This window comes from Phocoena phocoena, chromosome 7 (assembly GCF_963924675.1).
Source record: "Phocoena phocoena chromosome 7, mPhoPho1.1, whole genome shotgun sequence".
Taxonomy (NCBI): domain Eukaryota; kingdom Metazoa; phylum Chordata; class Mammalia; order Artiodactyla; family Phocoenidae; genus Phocoena; species Phocoena phocoena.
Genome location: NC_089225.1, coordinates 87187821 through 87212091, shown reverse-complemented (window position 1 = coordinate 87212091; position 24271 = coordinate 87187821). Strand labels below are relative to the sequence as shown.

Sequence of the window (24271 nt, the reverse complement as noted above, 5' to 3'; positions counted from 1 at the left end):
CTCCATCGTGAGCCAGGAACCAGGTAGGTTCACGGAGAGTCACTATGTTGAATGCACACAGAACTCAAACATAATCAGATCACAAGCCATCTTTGCTTGGATTTTTCTGTCTAGCTAGTCTCATCCACGATGACATGAGCTGTGTCTGTTTTACTGACACTTGCAAGGTTATGGCAAGAATAAGCAAATGATGAATATTGGAAAAGTGTGGAAGGAATAAGAGGTGTCAGATCAACTCAAGGTACAGTGTGCTGGCCTCCAGACAGCTTTCTGACCTGGAACCTGCTGGATAAGAGGCCTGCACACTCTCGGATCCCTTCCAGAGCCTAGGACTCCATGACTGGTATTAGGAGTGATAGCATCCCTAACTCAAATTCTCTCTGATTTGCTGCTGTAGCTTCTAGGTTCAGAGAGGCTGGGTCTTTCCAAAGGAAAACAGGTGCAGTGTAGCTGCAGATACCTGCTCAGCTGGATAAGCCTTTAATCATGGAAAGAAGGCTACTAAAGAAGGAAATGAGAAAACTCCTGTAAGTCTGATTGAGAATAACTTACATTTACTGCACTGAGCATTTGGTGGGATTTATGTCATAGATGGTCTGGATATTGGCAGTGGGGTAAAAACCTAAGGAAGAATCTGCTCCTGGGCTATAGGAGAAAGCCGGATGATCTGGCCTCTGTCTCCTGCCCAAGAGGCCTCACATGTGGTGCAAAGCAGGATGCTGAACCTCTCGGGAGGATGTGTCTGCCAGCAGCGTGCACATCCGAGGCATCCCCATTCTAGAGTCTAAGATCTGAGCACACAGTCCCTGCCTATGCTGGGCAGGGTATGCCTTTGAAAGGGCCTGACTGGTAAAAGATAGGAGACATTTCTGGAAAAATGTACCCAAGGGCCCCGCATTTCAATTGCAGACTCTGCTTCTTCTGTTGTCAGGCTTATTGATTAAATAATTTATCTCCATTTTCTGCCCTCCGGACTTTGTTTTAAACACATAAAGAAAACATTAAGTTTTCCCATGGAAATTTTTTTCCTCCTGTGGTAGCTTTTCTTTGACTTGGTACTTTGTTAAGAGGTTGGTGAAAATCACAGACCATATAAAAAGAGGAGAAAAAGGTTATTATGTTCTATTTCATGATTATAGGCACAACAATAATACCCTTTTATTAGAGATCTTATCATAGTCTCCATTAAATGTCCTTTCTCTGCCTACTAAGGTAATTATCTTTTAACAAGTTCTTTAAGAAATGCTGCAATAGGGGCTTCCCTGGTGGCACAGTGGTTGAGAGTCCGCCTGCCGATGCAGGGGACACGGGTTCGTGCCCTGGTCCGGGAGGATCCCACATGCCGCGGAGCGGCTGGGCCCGTGAGCCATGGCCGCTGAGCCTGCGCATCCGGAGCCTGTGCTCCACAACGGGAGAGGCCACAACAGTGAGAGGCCCACGAACCGCAAAAAAAAAAAAAAAAAAAGAAATGCTGCAATAAACTATGAATTCACACATGTTTACATGTATGTGTTTGGAGGTCAACATAATAAAGAACAAGCCATGATTAGGAATGCCAGTTCCTCTACATATCTCATCCAAAGAACTGGAATTTCAAAACTGATATAAATATAATTTTTTATGTATATATAGTTTAATTTTACCCAAAGAATCTATTTAGGCTACTTTAAATAAAGTGTCTTGGAATTACAAAGCAAAATTTCAAGAATTTTTATCAATCTAGAATAGCTTAATGACTCAGAAGAAGGGCTCTTAGAACCCCAAAGCAAATTTATCCCCAGCATAGGAACTTGCCCAAAGTGTTTGGTAAAGACCTTGACAAACAGAACTGTCCTTATGTAACATTGTGAGATCGACATTGGAGACCCCAGAGTCCTTTTTCCTATATCCATTCCCTCTTCTTGACTTTCCCAGAGTAGTACTCCTTTCTATTCACCTCCCAGGGCCCTTATTCTACCTTCCCCTTATTAAAAGTCTGTTAGGAAAGGATCCGATAAGGATACACTAAAGTGGAATCACTAATATGTTTTTACACATAACTCCTCCTAACGGTATTTGCATTCTAATGGGCAAAAAGCCTTCAGGCAAAAGAACACATCTGTATGGAATATCATATATCTGGAAGTTATCGACTTTGGACATCCTGCCTGAATCTAGCAAGGGCAGCAAGGGAATCTTTATTTTAAACAGTGGGTCTCAATCCTTTCGGTTTTGTAATATCTGTTCTGCCTTTGGGGATTTATCATACTCCCTGCTTTCTTAGAAATTCGGTTCTCTGTGAGTTTAATTTTACAATAAATGTGATTTGTTCATGATGGTTTGACACTTTAAACTTGCAAGGTAGCAGAATGGCTGTTTAAATCAAAATGAATATTAACTCAGCTACCAGAGCCATCGGTGACTTCGCTTGTATTTGGTGGAGGAGGGAGGGATGGGGAAGGAATGTTCTTCTGCAGACCATGCTCCCATGTCTTTCCCTCTGGTTCAATCCTGCTCTCTTGCTTTTAAGGGGAGATTATATTGGCATCAGACTTCGGGAAAATGAATTTGACCCAAAAGGAAGAAGGCAACTCACCTTTCTAGATGATATGGTAAAGAAAGGCATGCTGCCACGAGTCACATCTGTGTCATACGTGTATTATGGGGACAGAACGGGGATCTAATATCTATCACAAGCAAGGCTAATCTTGATCCCCCCCAGAATGTCCTCTTCCTCATCTTCTCAACCTAGGATTCTCCATGTGGTCTCTTCAACTCATTAAACTGAAAGCAAGAAGAACGAGAAAATTAAAGTCATGAGACTTTGGCTCTTTATTTACTATTAGGAGAGAAAAGATTTAAAAGCAAAATGAGTACAAGATTAAATGGGACAGACATGAGGTTAAAAGCTTGTTGACGAGATTAACTGTCATGTAGTTCTCAAATATAATTTTTTACCATTTATGGAGAAAACCAAATAATTGAATAATCCTAAAATCCTTTTTTATTATATTATACATGTTGAAACTCAGATTCATACTATGTAATCAAAGTTCACGTCACATAAATTAAGGAAGCTATGTAAAGATCTAATCCAAAAGAGATTAGTAAACCCTCAGCTTTTTTATGCTACCCATTTACTATTCTCGCACTAATGAGGAAGAAGAAATCACCTGTCTCTCCCTGCCCCTTCCCCTTCCCTGTCTGATTTCTCTGGAGCTGAGTGAGCAGTTAAGGCTTGGTGTTCTAAACTACTTCTCTGTGCACGTATTAAGTGGAGAAATTAAATTAATTAGATAAGTGCTTCTCAAACTTTAATGAGGTCTTATTACAAGACGGTTTTGATTAAGGGGTTCAGGGGTGGGGCTGGAAATTTGCATTTCTAATGAACAAACAGGTGATGTCAGTGCTGCTGGTCCAGGCATCAATCTTTGTATTAGGCTTCAACAAGTGAGCACGGTCCTTCCTTCCTACCTTCCTTCTTCCTTTCCTCCTTTCTTTCCTTCCTTCCTTCTTTCCTCCCTTCCTTCCTTCCTTCGTTCATTCCTTCCTTCTTTTTTTTTTTCTTTCTTTCTTTCTTTCTTGCTTTCTCTCCTTCCTTCCTCCCTCCCTCCCTCCCTCCCTTCCTCCCTCGCTCCCTTCCTTCCTTCCTTTTCACTTTGGTTCAGCCCCTGAAAGAAATAATTACATTGTTTACACAATGTTAGAGTTACATAGAACCTTAGAACCCATCTACAAACACAGAAATAAAACTGACCTTCCTTTTACTGGGGCTGGGGGTGGGGAGGAGAAAAGGAATGTTTTGATAGACAAATGGCAAAGACGCTTAGAAATTATCAGGAAAAGGTAGTGGGGAGGATAGGAATGAACATGGAATTGGTCCTCAGCTTTTTACCGCATATAAGACTCTTAGAAAGTCACTTGGTCTACCTCCAGTTCTCTGCTTCCGCTGAACCCTCCTCCTGGGAGGTCCTTCTCCACCTGTAGACATTCTCCTCATGCCCCAAGCCCCAGCTCCACTGACACCTTCCTCTCTGAAGCCTCCCGGGATTCCCCTAACTCCTCAGATGGACACACCACCTCCCCTGCGACCCTGGGCACTCAGTTCTGATGTTCCACAGAATTAGAAATTGTTCTCTGTGTCCCTCTTCCTCTATCTTCCCCTTTTCCTATTTTAAAATTCAAGGAAACTGTGGCCCAGAGAACAGCAATTGCTCACCCAAGGATATGGTACCATGAGTTGTTGGCAATACCTAGATTTGAACCCAGATTCCCTGATTCCTAGTTTAGTATTCCATGAATCTATCTTTTCATTTCTGGCTCATGCACGCGTGCACACACACACACACACACACACACACACACACACACTGCTCTACTGTGAGGTGAATGTAATGCCTGAAGAACACTAGTTATTTCTGCCTGAGCATCAGGTTACTGGACACAGCTGGTGATCCTCACCTTTGTGGACATGACAAACGAGTAGAATAGGCTTAGCAATGCCATTGTCATTGTGCCTAGCACGTGCTTCGGCCAATGTCTCAGCCCATTCCTTTGCTGTCTGTGCTTCCTGCTTCCAGGCACACTATGACTTGGCCATCAATGTTGCTCTGCAGTGGCTGGATCACTCAGAAGACTTCACTTGGCTGGAGTGGGAGAAAGTGTAAGTTGAATAGTTTTTTTTCTTTTTCTTTTTTTTTTTAACTGTGAGTAATGACAGAGGAAGTTCACCACAAGGCACTCAGATTTGAAAATACTATGGGGTACGTATCCCCCTCCAACTAGAGACCTGAAGAAACCCTCACAGTTGTCGATTCGAGGAAGTCATATACTTGCTTACATATTTTGCATCTCTGTGAGCTGGTTTCTGTCAGATGCACATCTTTCTTGCATAGAACGTTCTGCCTTAGAACTAAAACTGTGCTTTATTGTGTACGTGCCTTGACTTTTTTTTTTAAAAAAAGATCAGTTCTGTGGGTAAGGCTGCAATAGTTTCCTATTGTTTCCTAATAGTTTCCTAAGAACTATTAAACACAACTTCTTAAGCATTTCACCAGATGTGCACCTGAGCTGAGTGGCTTGAATCACCACAGTTTGTATCCTTGCCGGGATTATTGGCATCTCCTCCCATGTGTGCCGAGCAGACCCACTCAGTTAGGAAGAACATGAAACTAATGAGGCCAGGATTGAATCGCTTGTTCTGGAGGCCAGCTGTTTTTTCTGCTCTGTGACTTTAGAACACACACCTGGTGCTGAATGGTTGTATCAGTATTTAGTTGTAATAAGAAAATCCGGTTTAAACGGACTTAAGCAAAAAAATAAATAAATTTTAAAAAGGAGAGAGGGAGGAGAGATTTATTGCCTCTGTATCTGGAAAGTCCACGGCTAGGTCCTCATTAGGCATGGCTTAATTCAAAACTCAAACCAGGTCATCAGGCTCTACCTCTTGGCTACTTCCTCTGGATGGACGCTATTCCTAGTTTCAGCGCACTTTATCACGACATTCAGGCCAGGGGAGAATGGACTTTTTAAAAATCACAGAATTGTGTCTCAATGGCTCTGTTTGCTCTGACTTATCTGGGGGTGCTAGCTAATTTAGGCCACAGTGTGTTTTCCATCCTTGGAATCTAGGGGTGTCATCAGCTTCCCTGGAAGCTTACAGACTTACAGGAGGTTAAGGCAGTTACCCCCAAGCAAACTGCCACAAGAAGGGGAAAGGATATAGGCTGGTGAAACCACAATTTTCCACCATAGTGGCCAGTCCGCCAGGATTTGATAGCTGCAGAAATGTGGATAGATGAGGGCAAATTCGTCACACTGTTGGAAGACTCAAAATTCAAAGTGTACACTTTACTGATGTTGGATTAATCATATCAATTTTGTGAATAGCATAGCACACAGCTATTGGTAATTACTTATTACTTATGATTATTGTCACAACCTTAGCAGGTGTCAAACAAAACAAGAATAAACCCTCCATTCTTATTTATTCATATTCCCCCTTAGGAAAATGCCATTTCGGGGTAGACCCATATATCCAAACCATAGAGAACGAGAAGCAATGATTTTATCGTCTTATGCTGGAATCTTAATGGTAAGGAAAAGAACATTATTTGCATACATGGAGATTTTGTATCTACAATGTGCATTTTCATATTAATGAATATTTTTTACTTTTTCAACCAATGTTTCTAAATATGCAGAATTTACTAATATTAAATTTTTATTTTTAAAGATTAATAAAAAGACTGACTTCTATATTGTACTGTGAAAACATTTATTTAAGGGGAAAAAATAACACATGGATAATTGGTATTAGGATACTCTGATTTATCCATTTGTTTAGAAGACATTTATTTGGTGCCCACGGTCTCCAGGCATGGTACTGGATATATGGGAGCTATAATAGCTTTGTTTTATAATAAAAGAAAAGCCATGGTATGATAATACATTTTTGTTATTGCTGTTGTTGTTTAACAGAACAGCATCCCAATTGAGGAAGTCTTTAAAATTTATGGGGCTGATTCTTCTACCAATTCTGGTGCTACCAAGGTAGGCACGACCTGAGACTATCAATATAAGGGATTTTTAGAGAGAATTTCTTTATTTTATGAATTCATAATGTTGCATTTCCAGGCATGAAATAACAGTTTTATATCATGATGGATAAAACTAGATGTAGCCATATCTTACTTGGGTAATAAATGTAAGATGCTTTCCTTAGGTAGAGGACTATATTCATAATACCAAATGCATTTTATGGAAGGCCAAATAGAGGCAGCCAATAGATCACCAGGCTTAGAGTCTAGATTCTGCCTCTGTCTCTGATTAACAGAATTTCTCACTTACACCTTTCATAATGTGGATCTGGTAAGTCCAAGCGCTCCTCTTGTATGATGTACTATAACTTATAGCACTAGAACAAGATCTACAACATTCATTCTCATGAGAAATTATCTAGTTTACTGCTGCCACATTTCTCCTGCCCACAAGACTACTTGGAAGTCAGTCTAATAGAAGCACTAACGATCTGGGAGTCCAGAGACCCAGGGTGAGTTCTGACTGGGTCCCTTTCCCTCTTTGGGCTTCCATATACTAATCTTAAAAAAACAAAAACAGAAACGGAGTATTCTGAATGATCTTTACAGTCAGTTCAGGTTTTGCTGTTTATGAATGTATGAACCTTTAGTAAACATTTAACATATGGGCTTCTATTTAGAGGTGAACTACCGATCCCTTTAGATACTTCTAGAAAAGGGAAGAAGAAAGGGCAGATGGGGTGGGGTTGGCAGGGATGTGTAGTGGGAGGGAGTCAGGGAGGGAAGCAGGGAGAACCCACACCCTCACATGAGGACTTCTACTCACACAGCTACTTTCAATGCCCCCCACCAGGATTTGGAAGGGAAGCGAGGTCAGGGGCAGGGCTACAGCCACAGGAATGCCTGCATCCTTTGTTCTCTTACCTGCAGACCATACTGCAGACAGTGGGATCCTATAAAGTAAAAAGTCCACCAGGGCCAGCTTAGGAGTCGAGCATTTCCTCAGAAGTGTTGTAACTGAATCCAATGGCCCTCTCACCTTAATCCGTATGTAAGCTGGCCTGGTCCTGAGATTCAAGTTCCCTTGATTACAGAGGAAATCAGCACCTCCTCTCTGATCACTCTGGTTTCAACTCTATCCATTCATTCATTCATTCACTCACTCATTCATTCAATATAGTTGTAGGTGCAGGGATACAAGGGTGGGTGAGTCAGAAAAGATGACTTTCTCATGGATCTCATATCTCGGAGCTGACATTCTACCTTGGCTGAGGTATAAGCCACACCAGACTCAGTGCTCCTCAGAGACCCAAGCTGTTCTTGGCTTTTAAAGAAATCCCAGCTCTTCTGTGTTCTTACAGAGACAAGCAAACCATGCTGCTTCATTCCTGTTCATTTTTTCTGCAGCTTTCTCCCTTCCAGGCTGCCCTCTTCTCCCCTTTCCTCAAACCCTCCCCGCCAACACATACATATAAATATCTGAGCCCAAGCTCCTCTGCTTCAGACATTGTGTTTTCTCCCCCTTCATCTTCTGTGCCTGGAAGAGGTCTAGAGCAGGCCGTAGGCACCTCTGGTTGGTTGGTCTCAGCTCAAGTGGCCAGAGAGCAAATACAGAAAACCACATCCTGGAGGGAATGGCACTGTGAACCCCTCCAGTCTTAGCTGGGTTATCCATCAAGAAGGTTTGCAAACATGGGTGTCAGAGTAGCTCAGATGAGCCAGGTTCATTAAAGGGGCCAGAACAGGAAGCCACACTGTTTAGAGAGGGCTGGCCAGTCTCTATCCATCCATCCGGCCTTTCATTCATTCATTAAAGAGCCTTTATTCAGCACCTTCTCTGTTCTTCACAGTCTCTGTCTTCACAATCAGTTACCAATAACAAAAAGTCCAGATGTACAGGTAGACTACATAATGACCAGTTCTGCAGGGAAATAAATCGTACCCTCAGAGAGGGGGTGTTCTCGAACTGAAGTTCACATGCCTGATGCACAGTGAGACCAAATGACCGAAATATCTAAGTTTGGAGCAGAGCAAAGTTTATTGCAGGGCTGAGCAAAGAGAACGGGGCAGCTTAGGCTCAAAAGACCCGAACTCCCTGATGGGTTTCAGGGAAGACGTTTCTATAGGCAAAATTTGGGGGGAGGGCTGCAGAGTATGTAACCCTCCTCTGATTGGTTGGTGATGAGGTAACTGGGTGGTGTTCTGGGAATCTCAATCATCAGCCTTCTGGTTCCAACCAGTTTGGGGTCCGTGTGCTTGTGCTCAGCCTGAAGTGACCTCCTCCATCTGGGTGGGAGCCTTAGTTCCCATAGAAGAACTCAGAGATACGTATCAGATTGCCATGCACGTCCCCTGAAGAGGAACCAGGACCAGCCCCCATCTCTGCACTACTGCTCTCTCTCTGCGTTCAGTCACTCCTCTAATTGGTAACTGTTTGAATCTGCCCTTTGGAACTCAGGGAATGTCTGATGCTTTTTTTCTACAAACAAAAGATGGGGGACATGGAAAGGCTTTGGTGTCCAGGAGGGCTCCACAGGGTCCTGCTCGGTTTCAGTCCCCCCTTTTCTTTGATACTCCTCAGTCTTGAGGGGAACAGGTGTTGGACAAGAAACGGAAGAATGTTTTGGATAGAGAGGTTAATCATAACTCAGCAGAGGATCTCGGTTTTAGGGGGACTGGGTTTCAGGGGCTTTCCTTCAAAGACCTGAGTTTGTTTATTGTTACAGAATATGAGTGTCCTGTACTTGAAAGGCCATTTGTGTAAGGGTTAAGTATGAGAATCCTAGAGCCAGGTAGCCTGGGTTCGAACCCCAGCTCTACCAGCTATCAGCAGATTAATCCTGGGCAAGTCTTCTAAGCTCTATCAGCCTTGATTTCATTTGTAAAAACAGGGACCAGAAGATGAGTTTCTGTGGGAAATGAGGTGAGTTGTATCAGTAAAGCCCTTAGTGGTTGGCACACAGTAACCTCAAAATAATAGCTATGGTTAAGATTCTGGTACCCAGGGGGAAGGGGGTGTATCTGATTTCCTCTACATTCCTCTAAATCAGGGCTTCTCAACATTTTGGGTCAGATAATTCTTTGTTGTGTGTGTAGGGGGTGGAGTCGGGGCTGTCCAGTGCATTGTGGGATGTTTAGCAGCATCCCTGGCCTCTACCCATTAGATGCCAATAGCTTCGCACTCCTGCCCCGTGATGTGACAACTAAAAATGTCTTTCAACGTTGCCAAATGTCCACTAAGAGGCAAAATCACAGCTACTTAAGAACCACTTCTCTAAATATTCAAAAATTAAATAGCTCATCAAGCATCCATTGTATTATTAATACATTATAAACCTTGCCTATTTTAGATAACAAATTCTCACAAAGGGTATGAGATGATGTGAGATACAGACATAAGCATCTGAGGATCATCTACCCCTGTGGACCTCACAAACTCCTCACTGACTCAAGGATGCCAGCTCAGGCCTTTCTCTTGTGGCTACACGTCGGCTCTACTCAGGCACCCCCTCCACATCTTAAAGAATTAGCAGGACCTCTTAATGGAAATGGAGCATTTCAAAGATTAAATTGTAAGAGTTATTTTAAAACAGTCCTTTGGGATTTAACATAACTTCAAAAAAATGGTTTTAACTAGGAGGTGTGGTTGTTCAAAAACAAAAAAAGTTATCGACAAAGGTTCCTCTCTAACTGCTTCATGTATATGAATCACTTTTGATTCCTTCGGATAAAACGTCTCCTAAGCAACAGCTAAAATCCTTCCCACTCAAGAGCTTAAAGCGCTGTTGAATACTAATCAGATTATGTAGAATTTCTGGCCTCTGGAATTGGCCACTTCGGTACCACATGGGTACTGTGTGTGGGCTTGATGGCTTTCTTCAGGACTATTTGCTGCCACCTAGTGACAGAAAGGCCTCCTGGCCTCAGAATTGTTCAATTCTGTTAAGCTTCGCGTTCTACTCCCGATAAGGGAGCTGGTTTTGGCTGACAGGGAGCCATTTTTCTGCTGGAAGAACATGGACCCATAGGGAAAAAAAATTTAACTAAGAACTTCACACAAGTGAGGGTAAAAGGAGCATAAGTGAAGTAAAAGGAGCATAAATCTTCCTTCAACAAATAAAGCAAACAATAAAAATATTCTTCAGCTCCCTTTGACACAGAAAGAGGGGAAAAGGAAAGGGGTGCAGAGAGAGTGAAAACTGGTGTAACAGAGAGAGGAAAAAGACCAAGGCAGGTAACTAGAGAACATCAGAATCTCTTCTTTCCACACCCTAGTGTCTGACCATCCATCATTTCACTCTATCCAGACTTACATCCAAAGCAAGCTCTTCAGAGGCCAACAGACTGGTGTCTAGTCCCAGCTCTGTCACTTGCTAGCTGTGTGGTACACAGAAGATCTCAGTAAGTAACTTTGAAGTAAAAAAAGAGCACATGACTAACTCCAGCTTTAGGATTTCAATGTCATCCTACTTGAAAAATAATTTTTCTTGTAAAACACGCAGGAAGCTATATTAATTGCTTGCATGAATCATCAGATTATCAGGAGTCATAGAATATGTGAGCTGGAAGTGACTTTAAAATCCTCGGGTTCTCTCTTCTCCAGTGGACAGGGAAAAGCCTGTCTTTTTTTTTTGGCCATGCCACGCGGCTTGCGGGATCTTAGTTCCCTGGAACCCAGGCCACAGCAGTGAAAGTGCCAAGTCCTAACCACTGGACCACCAGGGAATTCCCTGCAAAAGCCTGTCTTGAGTCTTCTAAGGGTAGAAAATGCATCAGGGATGCCATACGAGCTGGTTCTCTTTCTTACACGTGGCATGTATCACGCTGCAGGGCTGTTATCATAGCCACCCTTGCTCCACACAGATACAAAGCCTCCTTGTAATTACTTTCTGTGTTTTAGGGTCATCTTTCTGAATAGATTACGTACTTCTTGAGGTCAGAAGCCATCATTCATGCTTATGTTTAATTCTTTACAATGCTGGATATGACACAAACTCTCAGTAAACATGTTTGCCATTTGAATAAAAGGCTGAGGTCAAATCTAGACGTACCCTGCTGAGGTGGCTATAAGCTGTCCTGTCTATAAAGACAGTATGACTTCATTTATTGTTTAATCCAAATTTTCTGTCCTTTCTGTGTGAGGTGGCGGTTGCCCAGTAACTTGCTAGCACGTTCTCTGGTTTAGTTGATTAAACTTGTCACAGTGTGTGGGTACCCTGATTGCCTAATAGTTTATTGGTTTTTTTCTCCTCACTCAGCCCTGGAAAGGCAGGAACCTTGTCTTACCAACCACAGCTCCTAAAACAGGGCCTGACCCACAGTAGTGCTCACTGGAAACTTGTTGAATGAATGAAAGGTTGAAGGACAGACAGTCCTAACCTTGAGGAAGTTTCCGGTGCAATGCAGCAGACAGCGGGTTATAACTATAGCACACTGGGGGTGTTCTATGTGACGGCGTGTTTTGAGTTCACAGAGGAGTGAGTCAATAATTTGGCCTTAGGATGGGATTGGGAGGTGGGGAGACATCGGGGTCAGTTTCTCAGAAAAGGTGATGTCTGAGCCACATCTTAAAGGAAAAGTAGGAGCCTCTAGGCAGAAGAGGAGGAAAAAGCTATTCCAGGTAAAGGAAACCATGTGAAGAGCATCATTGTGTGAAAGAACATTCTAGGCAAAGAACGGTAACAAAAGGCAGCGTGGGAAAGTGCATGACCCATGAAACATGGTCCTCAACTGCTAGTAACGTGTCAGGACGGCGGGTTGGGGAAACAGGCCGAGCCCTGAAATAAGTGTTATAACCAGCAGCTGTGGACAGCACGAAGTGGGTGCAGCTTTTAAAAGTAGAACTGTTTTTTTTTTTTCAGGTTCCCAGAGCTCCACCCTTCCATCTCTCCTTGCACCCTTTTGCCATGTTAACGGCACCCAAAGCAGCAGAATATGCCCGCAAACAGAGTAAGCCTGTTTACTTCCATTGCTTAGAAAAATTTAAGTAAAACTAGGAGATGTACTTAAAAAGTAAGGTCAAAGTTGTTATGGTAACATCTTTCTGTCTGGTGGAATTTAAAAGAATCAGGAGCATTTATGACTTGATTTCCCTCCATCATTGAAATCAGGGAAGTCATTTCTCAGAAATTTTGGTGATGGAAGCAAAGCACCCTAGAAGGGAAGGATGTAAAACTGAGGTGGACTCATTTTTAAAAATGTTTTTTATATAGACATGATGACTACATGTGTCTCTAGGTGTCAAGTTAAGAAGGGGAGCAACGAATCAAAATGCCACCAGCAGCTCTACAAAGGAAGCAGATGTCACAGAATGGAAACCATAAAATAATTTATCTTTGGACACACAGCCAAAGAACAAAGTAGGTCTAAAAATGCAAACTGAACCAAACTGATACCAGGTGTTTGGGGAGTACTTTACTTATATTGTGGCTAAAAGTCTAGCCTTTGGGAGTTAGATACTCTGGGTTTGAAACTAAAGCCCGCTGTATAAGATGCCAGCTGTATGACTTTGGGCAAGTTGCTTAACCTCTCCTCCTCTGCAAAATGGGAAGAATAATGGTACTTATCTCTTAAGGTCGTTGAAATGATTAACTGATATTATGCATGTTAAGAGATTAGAACAACAAAAAAAAGAGGGCTTCCCTGGTGGCGCAGTGGTTGAGAGTCTGCCTGCCGATGCAGGGGACACGGGTTCGTGTCCCGCTCCGGGAAGATCCCACATGCCGCGGAGCGGCTGGGTCCGTGAGCCATGGCCGCAGAGCCTGTGCGTCGGGAGCCTGTGCGTCGGGAGCCTGTGCGTCGGGAGCCTGTGCTCTGCAACGGGAGAGGCCACAACAGTGAGAGGCCCGTATACAGCAAAAAAAAAAAAAAGAGAGATGAGAACAGAGTAAATTCTAAATAAATATTGACCATTATTATCTTTATAGCATTTGAGAAATACTATCCACAGTTAATCAGCTATTATTCTGTTGATTCAAATAAGTGTGTTGAGGAGAGGATTTGTATTAATATCTGTGTCAAATGTTCCTATTCTCGGTCCCTTTCTCACTAATGAAAATTTTATCTTTGCCTGCTTTGCATCTCTGCTGCTTCTGCCCTGCCCATCTAATTCCTTTGACGTTTATGCTTCAGAATTCAGAGAATGGTCAGAGATGGACAGGGCTGGAAAGTAAGGAGAAAGAAAGGAGGGTTCTTTGCCGTTCCAGCTCTGCGTTCTCAATTGCAATGTGCAAAGTGAAAAGGAAATTTTAAAAGTCAGAGAGACCAAAGCTGAGCAGGGAAAGAATCAGAAAAGTGGTACAGACTGGCTGGCTGGGATGTTTTAGGGTTTTGTTGAATGAGAGACTCTGGGTCAGCTGAAGGGTTGTAAGATAGGAAAGGGAAAGGGGAATTTTGAAAACAGAACCACTGGGTTATGAATTGGGTTTGCTTCAGGAAACACAAGTGAAAACTGAAATTCTTTTTTATGTAGTTCGGTTGCTATACTATGCATTTTTAAAATGTGAATCTCTGAATAGACTGGGTCACACAGGGCTCAGGGTTTATTAAGATTTTCTGAGGCAAACTATTGACTGATTAGAAATGTAACCTTATCATAGCAAATGCTTTAAGAACTGCCTGAAATCTTTAGTCACATCAGGGCTTTAATACGTGTTATTCTAGTAACAAAAATCATGCTATTAGGAAATATTTATGATATTGAGTTTTCTTTTAAAGGTCTTTGTTATAATGAGATTCGAAGGTATAGCTTTTCTAGAACTATATCTTTGTTACTTAAGATCCTTTTGAGTAAGATGATGTTAATTTTTAAGATGTCGGTTTGGGGATAGCAAGCTTTAGAAAGTAAAACAGACAACAGAAAATCAAAAAACAGTAATAATTCCAGAAATAACATACACGTACATCCACACACATACACACATACACTGATAATCTACACCTTAAACTTAATCATGAAAAAATAGATCTCTGAGACAGGGGTTCATAGCCCCCTGAGGCTCATCTATGCACCTATGTAATGAAAATCTGGCTCTCAAGATTACTCATTGGTATGTTATTTTGAACGTATAGTTTCATTCCTTGTATGTTTTTTTCCATAACCGTTGAAGACTGTTGGCTTCTTGATGGAAGCAGATCTTTTATTTCCTTATTATTTCCTACATGTGTATAAAGTGCTTTGCAGGCAGTAATATTCAGTAATTATTACTGATTAGTGAATTGGCAGTAAGTGAATGGTCCTTAGGTGAGTGCTTTCAAACCACTGTGCCCTACCCATACTGCCTGAGAGGCTCATTTTAGGGACCAACGATTTCTATAGGCTAATCGATGCTTGTAAGCCCAGGAGCGTCAAAAGAATAAGTGCCCATTTTGCAGTAGGATCAGATCCTGACATGAATCCCTCTCATAAGGCCCCTTCTTGACAATCAAACAGCAGAAACCACATTCGTGAGGGTTTTTCATGCTTTATTATTTGTGTCCTTTAGGTATCTCTTCCAACTCTTGGGTAATGTACTTAATAAAGTAGTTTTTTTCTTTTTTAAAAATTTTTATTGGGGTATAGTTGCTTTACAATGTTGTGTTAGTTCCTATTGTACAGCAAAGTGAATCAGCCATATGTATACATATATTCCCTCTTTTTTTGGATTTCCTTCCCATTTAGGTCACCAAAGAGCACTAAAGAGAGTTCCCTGCGCTACACAGCAGGTTCTCATTAACTATTATATACATATTAGTATGTATATGTCAATCCCAATCTCCCAATTCATCCCATACCTCCTTTCCCCACTTGGTGTCCATACGTTTGTTCTCTATGTCTGTGTCTCTATTTCTGCCTTGCAAACCGGTTCATCTGTACCATTTTTCTAGATTCCACATATATGCGTTAATATATGGTATTTGTCTTTCTCTTTCTGACTTACTTCACTCTGTACGACAGTCTCTAGGTCCATCCACATCTCTACAAATGACCCAATTTCATTCCTTTTTATGGCTGAGTAATATGCCATTGTATATATGTACCACATCTTCTTTATCCATTCATCAATCTACGGACACTTAGGTTGCTTCCATGACCTATTGTAAATAGTGCTGCAATGAACATTGGGGTGCATGTGTCTTTTTGAATTATGGTTTTCTCCAGGTATATGCCCAGTAGTGGGATTGCTGGGTTATTTGGTAATTCTATTTTTAGTTTCTTTAAGGAACCTCCATACTGTTCTCCATAGTGGCTGTATCAATTTACATTCCTATCAACAGTGCAAGAGGGTTCCCTTTTCTTTGCACCCTCTCCAGCATTTATTGTTTGTAGATTTTTTGATGATGGCCATTCTGACCGGTGTGAGGTGATACCTCGTTGTAGTTTTGATTTGCATTTCTCTAATAATTAGTGATGTTGAGCAGCTTTTCATGTGCCTCTTGGCCATCTGTATGTCTTCTTTGGAGAAATGTCTATTTAGTTCTTCCGCCCATTTTTTGATCGGGTTGTAAAGTAGTTTTTCAACTATAATAGTAATACATGCTTACAGTAAAAATTTCAAAAGTACAAAATATAGATAATGAAAAGTAAAAGAATCCTCACTTTCCCATATCCTTGTCCTACTCCTCAGAAATAACAACTATTAATAATTTTCAATTCAAATATTTGCCATACATGTACATATACATACACGCACATCTATCTAGTTTGTTAGAAATAACAAATAAATAAATTAGTTTATTAAATGTATGAAAAATACACTTTCACAGTTTATTGTTTGAAGAAATTTTTCATTTATATGTTTAAGCTTCTTAGTCTTTTCTTTTGTGGCTTATGGATACTGTATCATGTCTTTTAGCTGATGAACATTTTTTTTTTTTTTGATGAACATTTTTTTTAACTGCAAGATATCAATGCCTTATTCAGAAATTTCGATTCCAGTCACTGAATTTCTTCAATAAGGGAAAAAGGGAAATTATTTTTTAAAAATCCAGGTATTCTAGAAAACAGTTTTCAAGATTTCTTTTGTACTGTATTGGTATTAGTAGCTCATTTATTAGTCAAAATGGGTATGAGCAATGCCATATCCTTGGAAAGGCAGAAAAAGAGTGAAAGACAAATAAGAACAAAGAACAAGGGCAACAAATAGAAAACATTAACAAATAAGATAGATATTAATTCAACTATATCAATAATCATTTTGATCATCAAAGGTCTAAATGCACCAATTAAAAGACAGAACTCAGTAGCCACAGACTACTGTATCTGGACAGCACAGAGCATTCCCATCACTGCAGATGTGTTAAAGATGTATGTTAAAGAAAATATAGCAAATATGGCAAACTTTTTTTTTAATTGAAGTACAGCTGATTTACAATGTTGTGTTAGTTTTAGGTGTACAGCAAAGAGATTCAGTTATACATAAATGTAGCAAACTCTTAACTGCAGAATCCAGGTGGTGGGCATATGTATCTTCATTGTACAATTCTTTCAACATTTCTGTATGAAAATTTTCATAATACAATTATGAAGAAGAAAAAAAAGACAGAAATTGTCAGAGTGGATCAAAAATCAAGACCCAATTATATGGTGCCTATAAGGCACCCTCTTAACATAAAGACATATATAGATTAAAAGTAAATGGATGTAGGGAATTCCCTGGCAGTCCAGAGGTTAGGATTTGGTGCTTTGACTGAGGTGGCCTGGGTTCAATCCCTGGTCAGGGAACTAAGATCCTGCAAGCTGCACAACACAGCAAAAAAAAAAAAAAAGTAAATGGATGGAGAACAATAAATCACGCTAGAACTAATTAAAAAAAAGAAAAGTAGCTATATTAATTTCAGACAAAGCTGACTTAGAAGCAAGGAAAGTTATTAGGGATAAAGAAGGGCATTACATAATGATAAAGGGGTCAATTCTCCAAGAAGACATAACAATCCTTAACATGTGCGCATCGAACAACAGAACATCCAACTATGTGAGGTAAAAACTATTAGAATTGCAGAGAGAAATCAATGATTCCATTTTCATAGTTGGAGACTAACACTTCTCTATCAGAAATGGAAAGAGGGCAATGTAAGTTTAAATTCAAAGCAATATATAAGAAATTCAAAATAGTATGGTGCAGGCACAATACCCAACTGCTGAGGGGCAAAGAAATGATTTGCTTTGGTCATGGTTAGTGAAAAGAAGTATTATTTTTATTATTTTTTTTAATTTGGAAATAATTTCAAGCTTAGAAAAAAGTTGCAAAAATAGTACAAAGAGCTCTCATATACATTTGCTAATTGTCACCATAATATTTTGCTTCATTATCTTTACCATTTTTCTCTCTCTGTCTTTGTCCCACTCTTTTATTCTCTTCTCTCTTTGTTTCTCTTTCTCTCAGTATATATTTTATTTTATTTATTTATTTATTTATTTTGCGGTACGCGGGCCTCTCACTGTTGTGGCCTCTCCCATTGCGGAGCACAGGCTCCGGACGTGCAGGCTTAGCGGCCATGGCTCACGGGCCCAGCTGCTCCGCGGCATGTGGGATCTTCCCGGACCGGGGCACGAACCCATGTTCCCTGCATCGGCAGGCCGACTCTCAACCACTGTGCACCAGGGAAGCCCCTCAGTATATATTTTATACTGAGTATATAAAACTTTTTCTAAGCCATCTGAAGTTATATACACCATATCACTCTACCCCTATATACTTCAGAGTGTATTTCCTAAGAATAAAGTCACTCTCTTAAATAACTACAGGATGGTTATCAACTTCAGAAAATTTAACATTGATACTTTACCATATAGGTATCAATTTTGTCAATTGACCAATACTGTCCTTTTTTATATATTTTTCCCTGTGTGGGATCATATATTGTATTTAATTGAGAAATATAACTCAATTTCCAAATGTCTGAGAAAAATTCCATGGAAATTCTTTTGCACCCACTTTTATTTTAATTCATCTCTGTCAGTAATTTGGTATCTGATATTTGACCTTAACTCCCTATAGATTGAAAGCTAATATCTGTGTCCATGTTAAATTGATGTGCTTGATACGAAAATTATCTTTTTATTCTACAGGTCACTTAGAAACTTGGAATTGCACCATGGGAGTTCGTAATAAAGTCTCTGGGAGAAGAAAAGTCTCTGCATCATCTTAAAATTGCAACTCTTGCTGGCATATTTTTCTTTGCAATTAGCTTTTGATACAAAGTGCATTGAAGTGTTATTTCGGGTGTTGAGCTTTCTTAGAATCACATTGTTTGGCCATATTGTGGTTAAAAAAACAAGTATGTATCTTATGCTGCTTCATTATGACTAGAAGATTGTTGGTTGGAGGATTTGGAGAATATATACTATTTCTGTGTCAGAGCAGACTCGCTTTGTAGGACATTTTACAAATGTTTAGCACCGAACATTTCAGAATGGTGGAGTAGGAGGCAATTTTCCAAAGTTTCAATCCAAATTAAATTAACCTGTCATCGATTGCCCTTACTATGTTCTCACATGGAAATATTTAAACTCATTTCAATAAAGCCTTAAAAGAAAAACAGGTCCCGGCTTTCTTTCAGGAGAATATAAGGAATACTAGGAAATGAAAATGATCTGGTCTTTCAACATATTTCCAAAATTCTGATTTGGCACATAGTTGAGCTTATAAATACATGTAGTAAAAATTTGACCAAATGAATGTAAGTATAAATTATACCACCTTATGGTTTTGATGTGTCACCTTTCTGCAGAACAGTTTTCTTTAACATGTGCCAAAACTGGTGTGTGATTTGTTGACTTTTGCTGAAAATGGTGGTGTATTCTGATGTGGTTTTGTAGCTGGGGAGACCAATGCAGCCTTTCCCACACTGGTTCAATTACAGCTGTAACTGAAGTTTACAGTACACCTGCCACATTAGGTATATCCTCTGGTCCCTGGGTATACTGTCTAACTTCATAGGACTCTGCCCAGTTTTCTTTTGTCTAGCTCTGCTACTTGCAGGGGAACACTTTTTCTTTGTGGCTATTAGTTTCTCTCCTCTTAGCATCTGCACATTTTCTTTACATGCTGCCTGAGGACTTTTACAAATGCATTGCGGACATATTGCCAGCTGTAGGTGGATGTCCCTCCATGGGTCATGAACCATGAAGGTGTTTGATTTCATCTTTCTACATACACACGGGATGACAAAAGAGTTGGGGATTGGGGTCATCCTCTACCCCTGAATATCTGAAGAGCGCTTCTAAATGAATAGGTTGGCAGCAATGGGAAAAGCTTTCAAGCAGTCACCTGGGTCCTATGAAACAGTGTTGCTTCAGGGAGGGAAAACTCAGGAAAATCACGATGCTAGTTTTTTTTTTTTTAACATCTTTATTGAAGCATAATTGCTTTACAATGGTGTGTTAGTTTCTGCTGTATAACGAGTGAATCAGCTATACATATACATATATCCCCATATCCCCTCCCTCTTGTGTCTCCCTCCCACCCTCCCTACCCCACCCCTCTAGGTGGTCACAAAGCACCGAGCTGATCTCCCTGTGCTATGTGGCTGCTTCCCACTAGCTATCTGTTTTACATTTGGTAGTGTATATATGTCCATGCCTCTCTCTCACTTTGTCCCAGTTTACCCTTCCCCCCCCACACCGTGGCCTCAAGTCCATTCTCTATGTCTGCGTCTTTATTCCTGTCCTGCCCCTAGGTTCTTCAGAACGATTTTTTTCTTTTCTTTTTCTTTGTTTTAGATTCCATATATATGTGCTAGCATACGGTATTTGTTTTTCTCTTTCCGACTTACTTCACTCCGTGTGACAGACTCTAGGTCCACATGATGCTAGTTTTGAAAACAAAAAGCATCCCTAGAAGCTGGGTTGAGGGGAGAGGGGAATGGGAGGATTCTGTATATTTTCCTACTCCTGGAGCGTCTCAGAGAGTCTTGGGAGGCCTCTTGCTTTTTAGCCCAAGGAGAAGTGTTTAATCTCAAGACAAAATGTGGCTATTTACAAAATTTGCTGCTTTTCACCAGTAACTCAAAGTTATACATTTACAAATTGATTTTATTTTTTCAACTCATGAAAGTAATATATATTTATATAACAACAAATTAAAGCAATTGAAAACAACAAAAAGGAGAAATAAAAACATAAAATTAAGACCTATAATCTTGCCATTCATTGATAACCATGATTGACATTTGGGCTTATACATACACTGTCATAATCTTTTTTCCCTACATAAACATACGTCACAGCGTGCCTGCTGGGTGTCTACTGTGGGGTGCGGGGGATGCACCTCCCAGCTGACTCCCTGCTGTCACCTTGCTTTCCATCTGCAGATCACCTTCTACGAGGACCGGGGCTTCCAGGGCCGCCGCTAGGAGTGCAGCAGCGACTGCCCCACCCTGCAGCCCTACTTCAGCCGCTGCAACTCCATCCGGGTGGACAGCGGCTGCTGGATGCTCTATGAGCGCCCCAACTATCAGGGCCACCAGTACTTCCTGCGGCGCGGCGACTACCCCGACTACCAGCAGTGGATGGGCCTCAACGACTCTGTCCGCCCCTGACACACAGTTCCTTACGTGAGTCTTAGTTCAACACAACTCATGTGAAAGCATTGCTGATCCATGGCCATAAATTCCTGTTTATAAAAGTCAGTTTGTTTCAGCTCAGGACTAGTGTTCACGGTGAAATAGCAAAGCCCAAGTCTCAAGCATTTAACAAAAAATTGATTGCCTTTACTATGCTCTCATATGGAAACATTAAAACTCATTTCAATAGGGCTTCCCTGGTGGCGCAGTGGTTGAGAGTCCGCCTGCCAATGCAGGGGACACGGCTTCGTGCCCCGGTCCGGGAAAATCCCACATGCCGCCGAGCGGCTGGGCCCGTGAGCCATGGCTGCTGAACCTGCGCGTCCCGAGCCTGTGCTCCGCAATGGGAGAGGCCACAACAGTGAGAGGCCCGCATACCGCAAAAAAAAAAAAAAAAAAAAAAAAAAAAAACTCATTTCAATAAAGCATTAAAAATGGGCAGCCTGTTTTTAGGCACAAGAAATCACAACAATATAGCTTCTAAAGTTGAATTTGGAAGTATCTAGCTGATCCCTAATTTCTAAATAAAAACTACCTTGTTCAGTAAAGAAAAAAATCTATCTAGATCATTATTTCTTAATGAACACTGACAGACTATGGGAGAACAACATAAGTATAATGTATTCTGACTGTATTGGAGATTATTTTCAATACCCTCTTTATGACCTACGGATCTAGAAACTAGAACAATATGTTTCACTTGCAGGTGGCTCCTTGTATTCAGCAGTCATTATCAACTAGTTTTTTACAAGGGTCAGAAAAAGATCATTAATTAGGATTTCATGGGACATGGTCCTCACCAAAATGCTGCTTAATGTTTTTTAATCATGTGGAATTTGTATTTCTACATTCTGATCACACCAAATTATGTGTCATGACAAGCAGATTCAAGAAGTGAAGCCAAAATTTGGCTGCAGAAATTTGCAGATGCAAAAAGAGGTACAAATAAGATAGAAATTTCTTTGAGGCAAGAAACTCAACTTACAAGTGACTTGGCAAAATGTTGGACATGTGGACTCAGAGTAAATATGAATTGTTGTAAATGATGAGTGCAAAAGTGACTTAAAAACAAGCTTGAGGGGCTTCCCTGGTGGCACAGTGGTTGAGAATCTGCCTGCCAATGCAGGGGACACAGGTTCTAGCCCTGGTCCGGGAAGATCCCACATGCTGCAGTGCCATTAAACCCATGCGCCACAACTACTGAGCCTGCGCTCTAGAGCCCTTGAGCCACAACTACTGAGCCCACGTGCCACAACTACTGAAGCCCACGTGCCTAGAGGTGCCCCTGCTCACCGCAACTAGAGAAAGCCCTCGCACAGCAACGAAGACCCAACACAGCCAAAAATAAATAAATTCCAAAATAAAAATATTTAAAAACAAGCTTGAGGAGCTCAGCTCAGTGCTCTGTGATGACCTAGAGGGGTGGGATGGCAGCGGGAGAGAGGCTCAGGAGGGAGGGGATATATGTATACATATAGTTGATTCACTTTTTTCTACAGCAGAAACTAACACAACGTTGTAAAGCAATTATACTCCAATTAAAAAAAAATACAAAAAAACCAAAAAAACAAAAACCAAGCTTGATAGGATTCAGTGATACACAGTCATAATGGTAAAGGGAGTTAAAATCCTCTCTGCAGACTCAACTAAATACAGTTGTGACAGTTGTTTTTGTTTTAGAAAGGAATCCCTTTTATTGACTTTATTTCAATTCTTGTTTCTTCCGCAGGATAGACCCCTGGTCAGGTCAGTTTTATTTTAATACTCTCCCTAATTTGTTAGAACAACCATGTAAGGAAAGGATACATATATGACAGGATGGTTTGAAAACCCTGCTTCATGAAGCTGCAGGCTGATTGAGTCACTTTTACTGACACCAAGGATGCCTACAACTTATTTTTCATCTTTGGTTTATTGTCACAACAGACTAGCTCTCACAGGATAAAGCTGTATGAGAGACATGGCTACGGAGGCCTGGTGTCCGAGCTCACAGAGGACTGCTCCTGCATGCCTGACCACTTCCAGCTCAATGAGCTCCACTCACTCCACATGCTGGAGGGCTGGTGGGTCCTCTGCGAGATGCCCAACTACCAGGGGTGGCAGTACTTGCTGAGGCCAGGGGACTAAAGGAGCTACCACGACCGGGGAGGCCTGGATGCCAAAGTCGGCTCTCTGAGATGCGTCATCGATTTGTACTAGGCTGTGTTTTCCTTATTATAATCCACAAAGAGTTGCACTAAATATACAGATTGTATTCCTGGCACTAAGTGATTCTTGTTCATCTTAAGTGATAACTGAATTTTAATAAATGGTGACCCTTGGCAACTTATCTGACCCTGAAGGTCAAGTGTCTTGAATGTCTACTTACTTCCTGCTGGTCAGGCAGCAGTAATTATGACGTCCCCACTCATGTCACGGGAAGGAGGGAGAAACACTGTCTGCCTCTATGACCCACGATCTGAGGGAGAGAGGAAAGAAACAAAATGAAAAACTATGAAACCCATATACAGGAGAAAATATAGAACCAGTTGTGGCTGAGATACCAAAGACAAAGGATTGCTGGAGAGGTTAGGGCAGCTGAAGTTTCAGATAAGATTAGTCAAGAAAAGCCGAGTGAAAAGAGAAGTTTTAAGTGGAATTCCCAAAGTAGAGAAGGTCAAGTACGCATGATGAGGTCATCTGGGAGGAGAAGTGTTAAATTAAGAGTTAAAGGACCTGGGGCTCGTCGCAACCAGAGGAAGCCCGTGCACAGCAACAAAGACCCAACTCAGCCAAAAATTAATTAATTAATTTTTTAAAAAAAGAGTTAAAGGGCCTGAGTTGTTATCCTGCCTCCGCTACTTACTAATAAAATGCCCCTCAGTCTCAGGTAAACTAGGACGGTTAGTTACTCCACTTCCTAGCTTATCTCTTCGAGCAAGTCATTTCTTATTCTCTGTACCTAAATTGCCTTATTGAAAACTACAGGCAATAATAAATTCCTGTCTCACTAATTTCCAGGATAACTATGATGAAAAGCTGGGGAAAGATTGTGAACACACTTTGTTATCTTTAAATGTTTGTACAAATATAAATGTAAGAAATTAATGTATTCTCAGGGTTTCCTCAAATTCAACAGTACAGTATAGTCATCTTTATTTTGGACTCCAGTATGAACTTTTATCAAGATTCAATTATGGAAGACTCAACTATGCAGAGTGAAGTAAGAA

The 24271-nt window shown here is 41.0% G+C and overlaps 1 protein-coding gene and 1 pseudogene across 1 annotated transcript; both read left to right on the top strand.

Moving 5' to 3' along the window:
- Window positions 1–486: 486 nt before the first annotated feature.
- C7H2orf80 (chromosome 7 C2orf80 homolog) lies at window positions 487–12841 on the top strand. The gene is made up of 7 exons (XM_065881153.1): window positions 487–527; window positions 2510–2591; window positions 4560–4642; window positions 5986–6073; window positions 6460–6531; window positions 12380–12467; window positions 12756–12841. The coding sequence occupies exons 1-7, from the start codon at window positions 487–489 to the stop codon at window positions 12839–12841; spliced, it is 540 nt and encodes a 179-aa protein (XP_065737225.1).
- Window positions 12842–19743: 6902 nt separating this feature from the next.
- On the top strand, window positions 19744–23261 carry LOC136125479 (gamma-crystallin A-like; annotated as a pseudogene).
- The last annotated feature ends 1010 nt before the right edge of the window (window positions 23262–24271 follow it).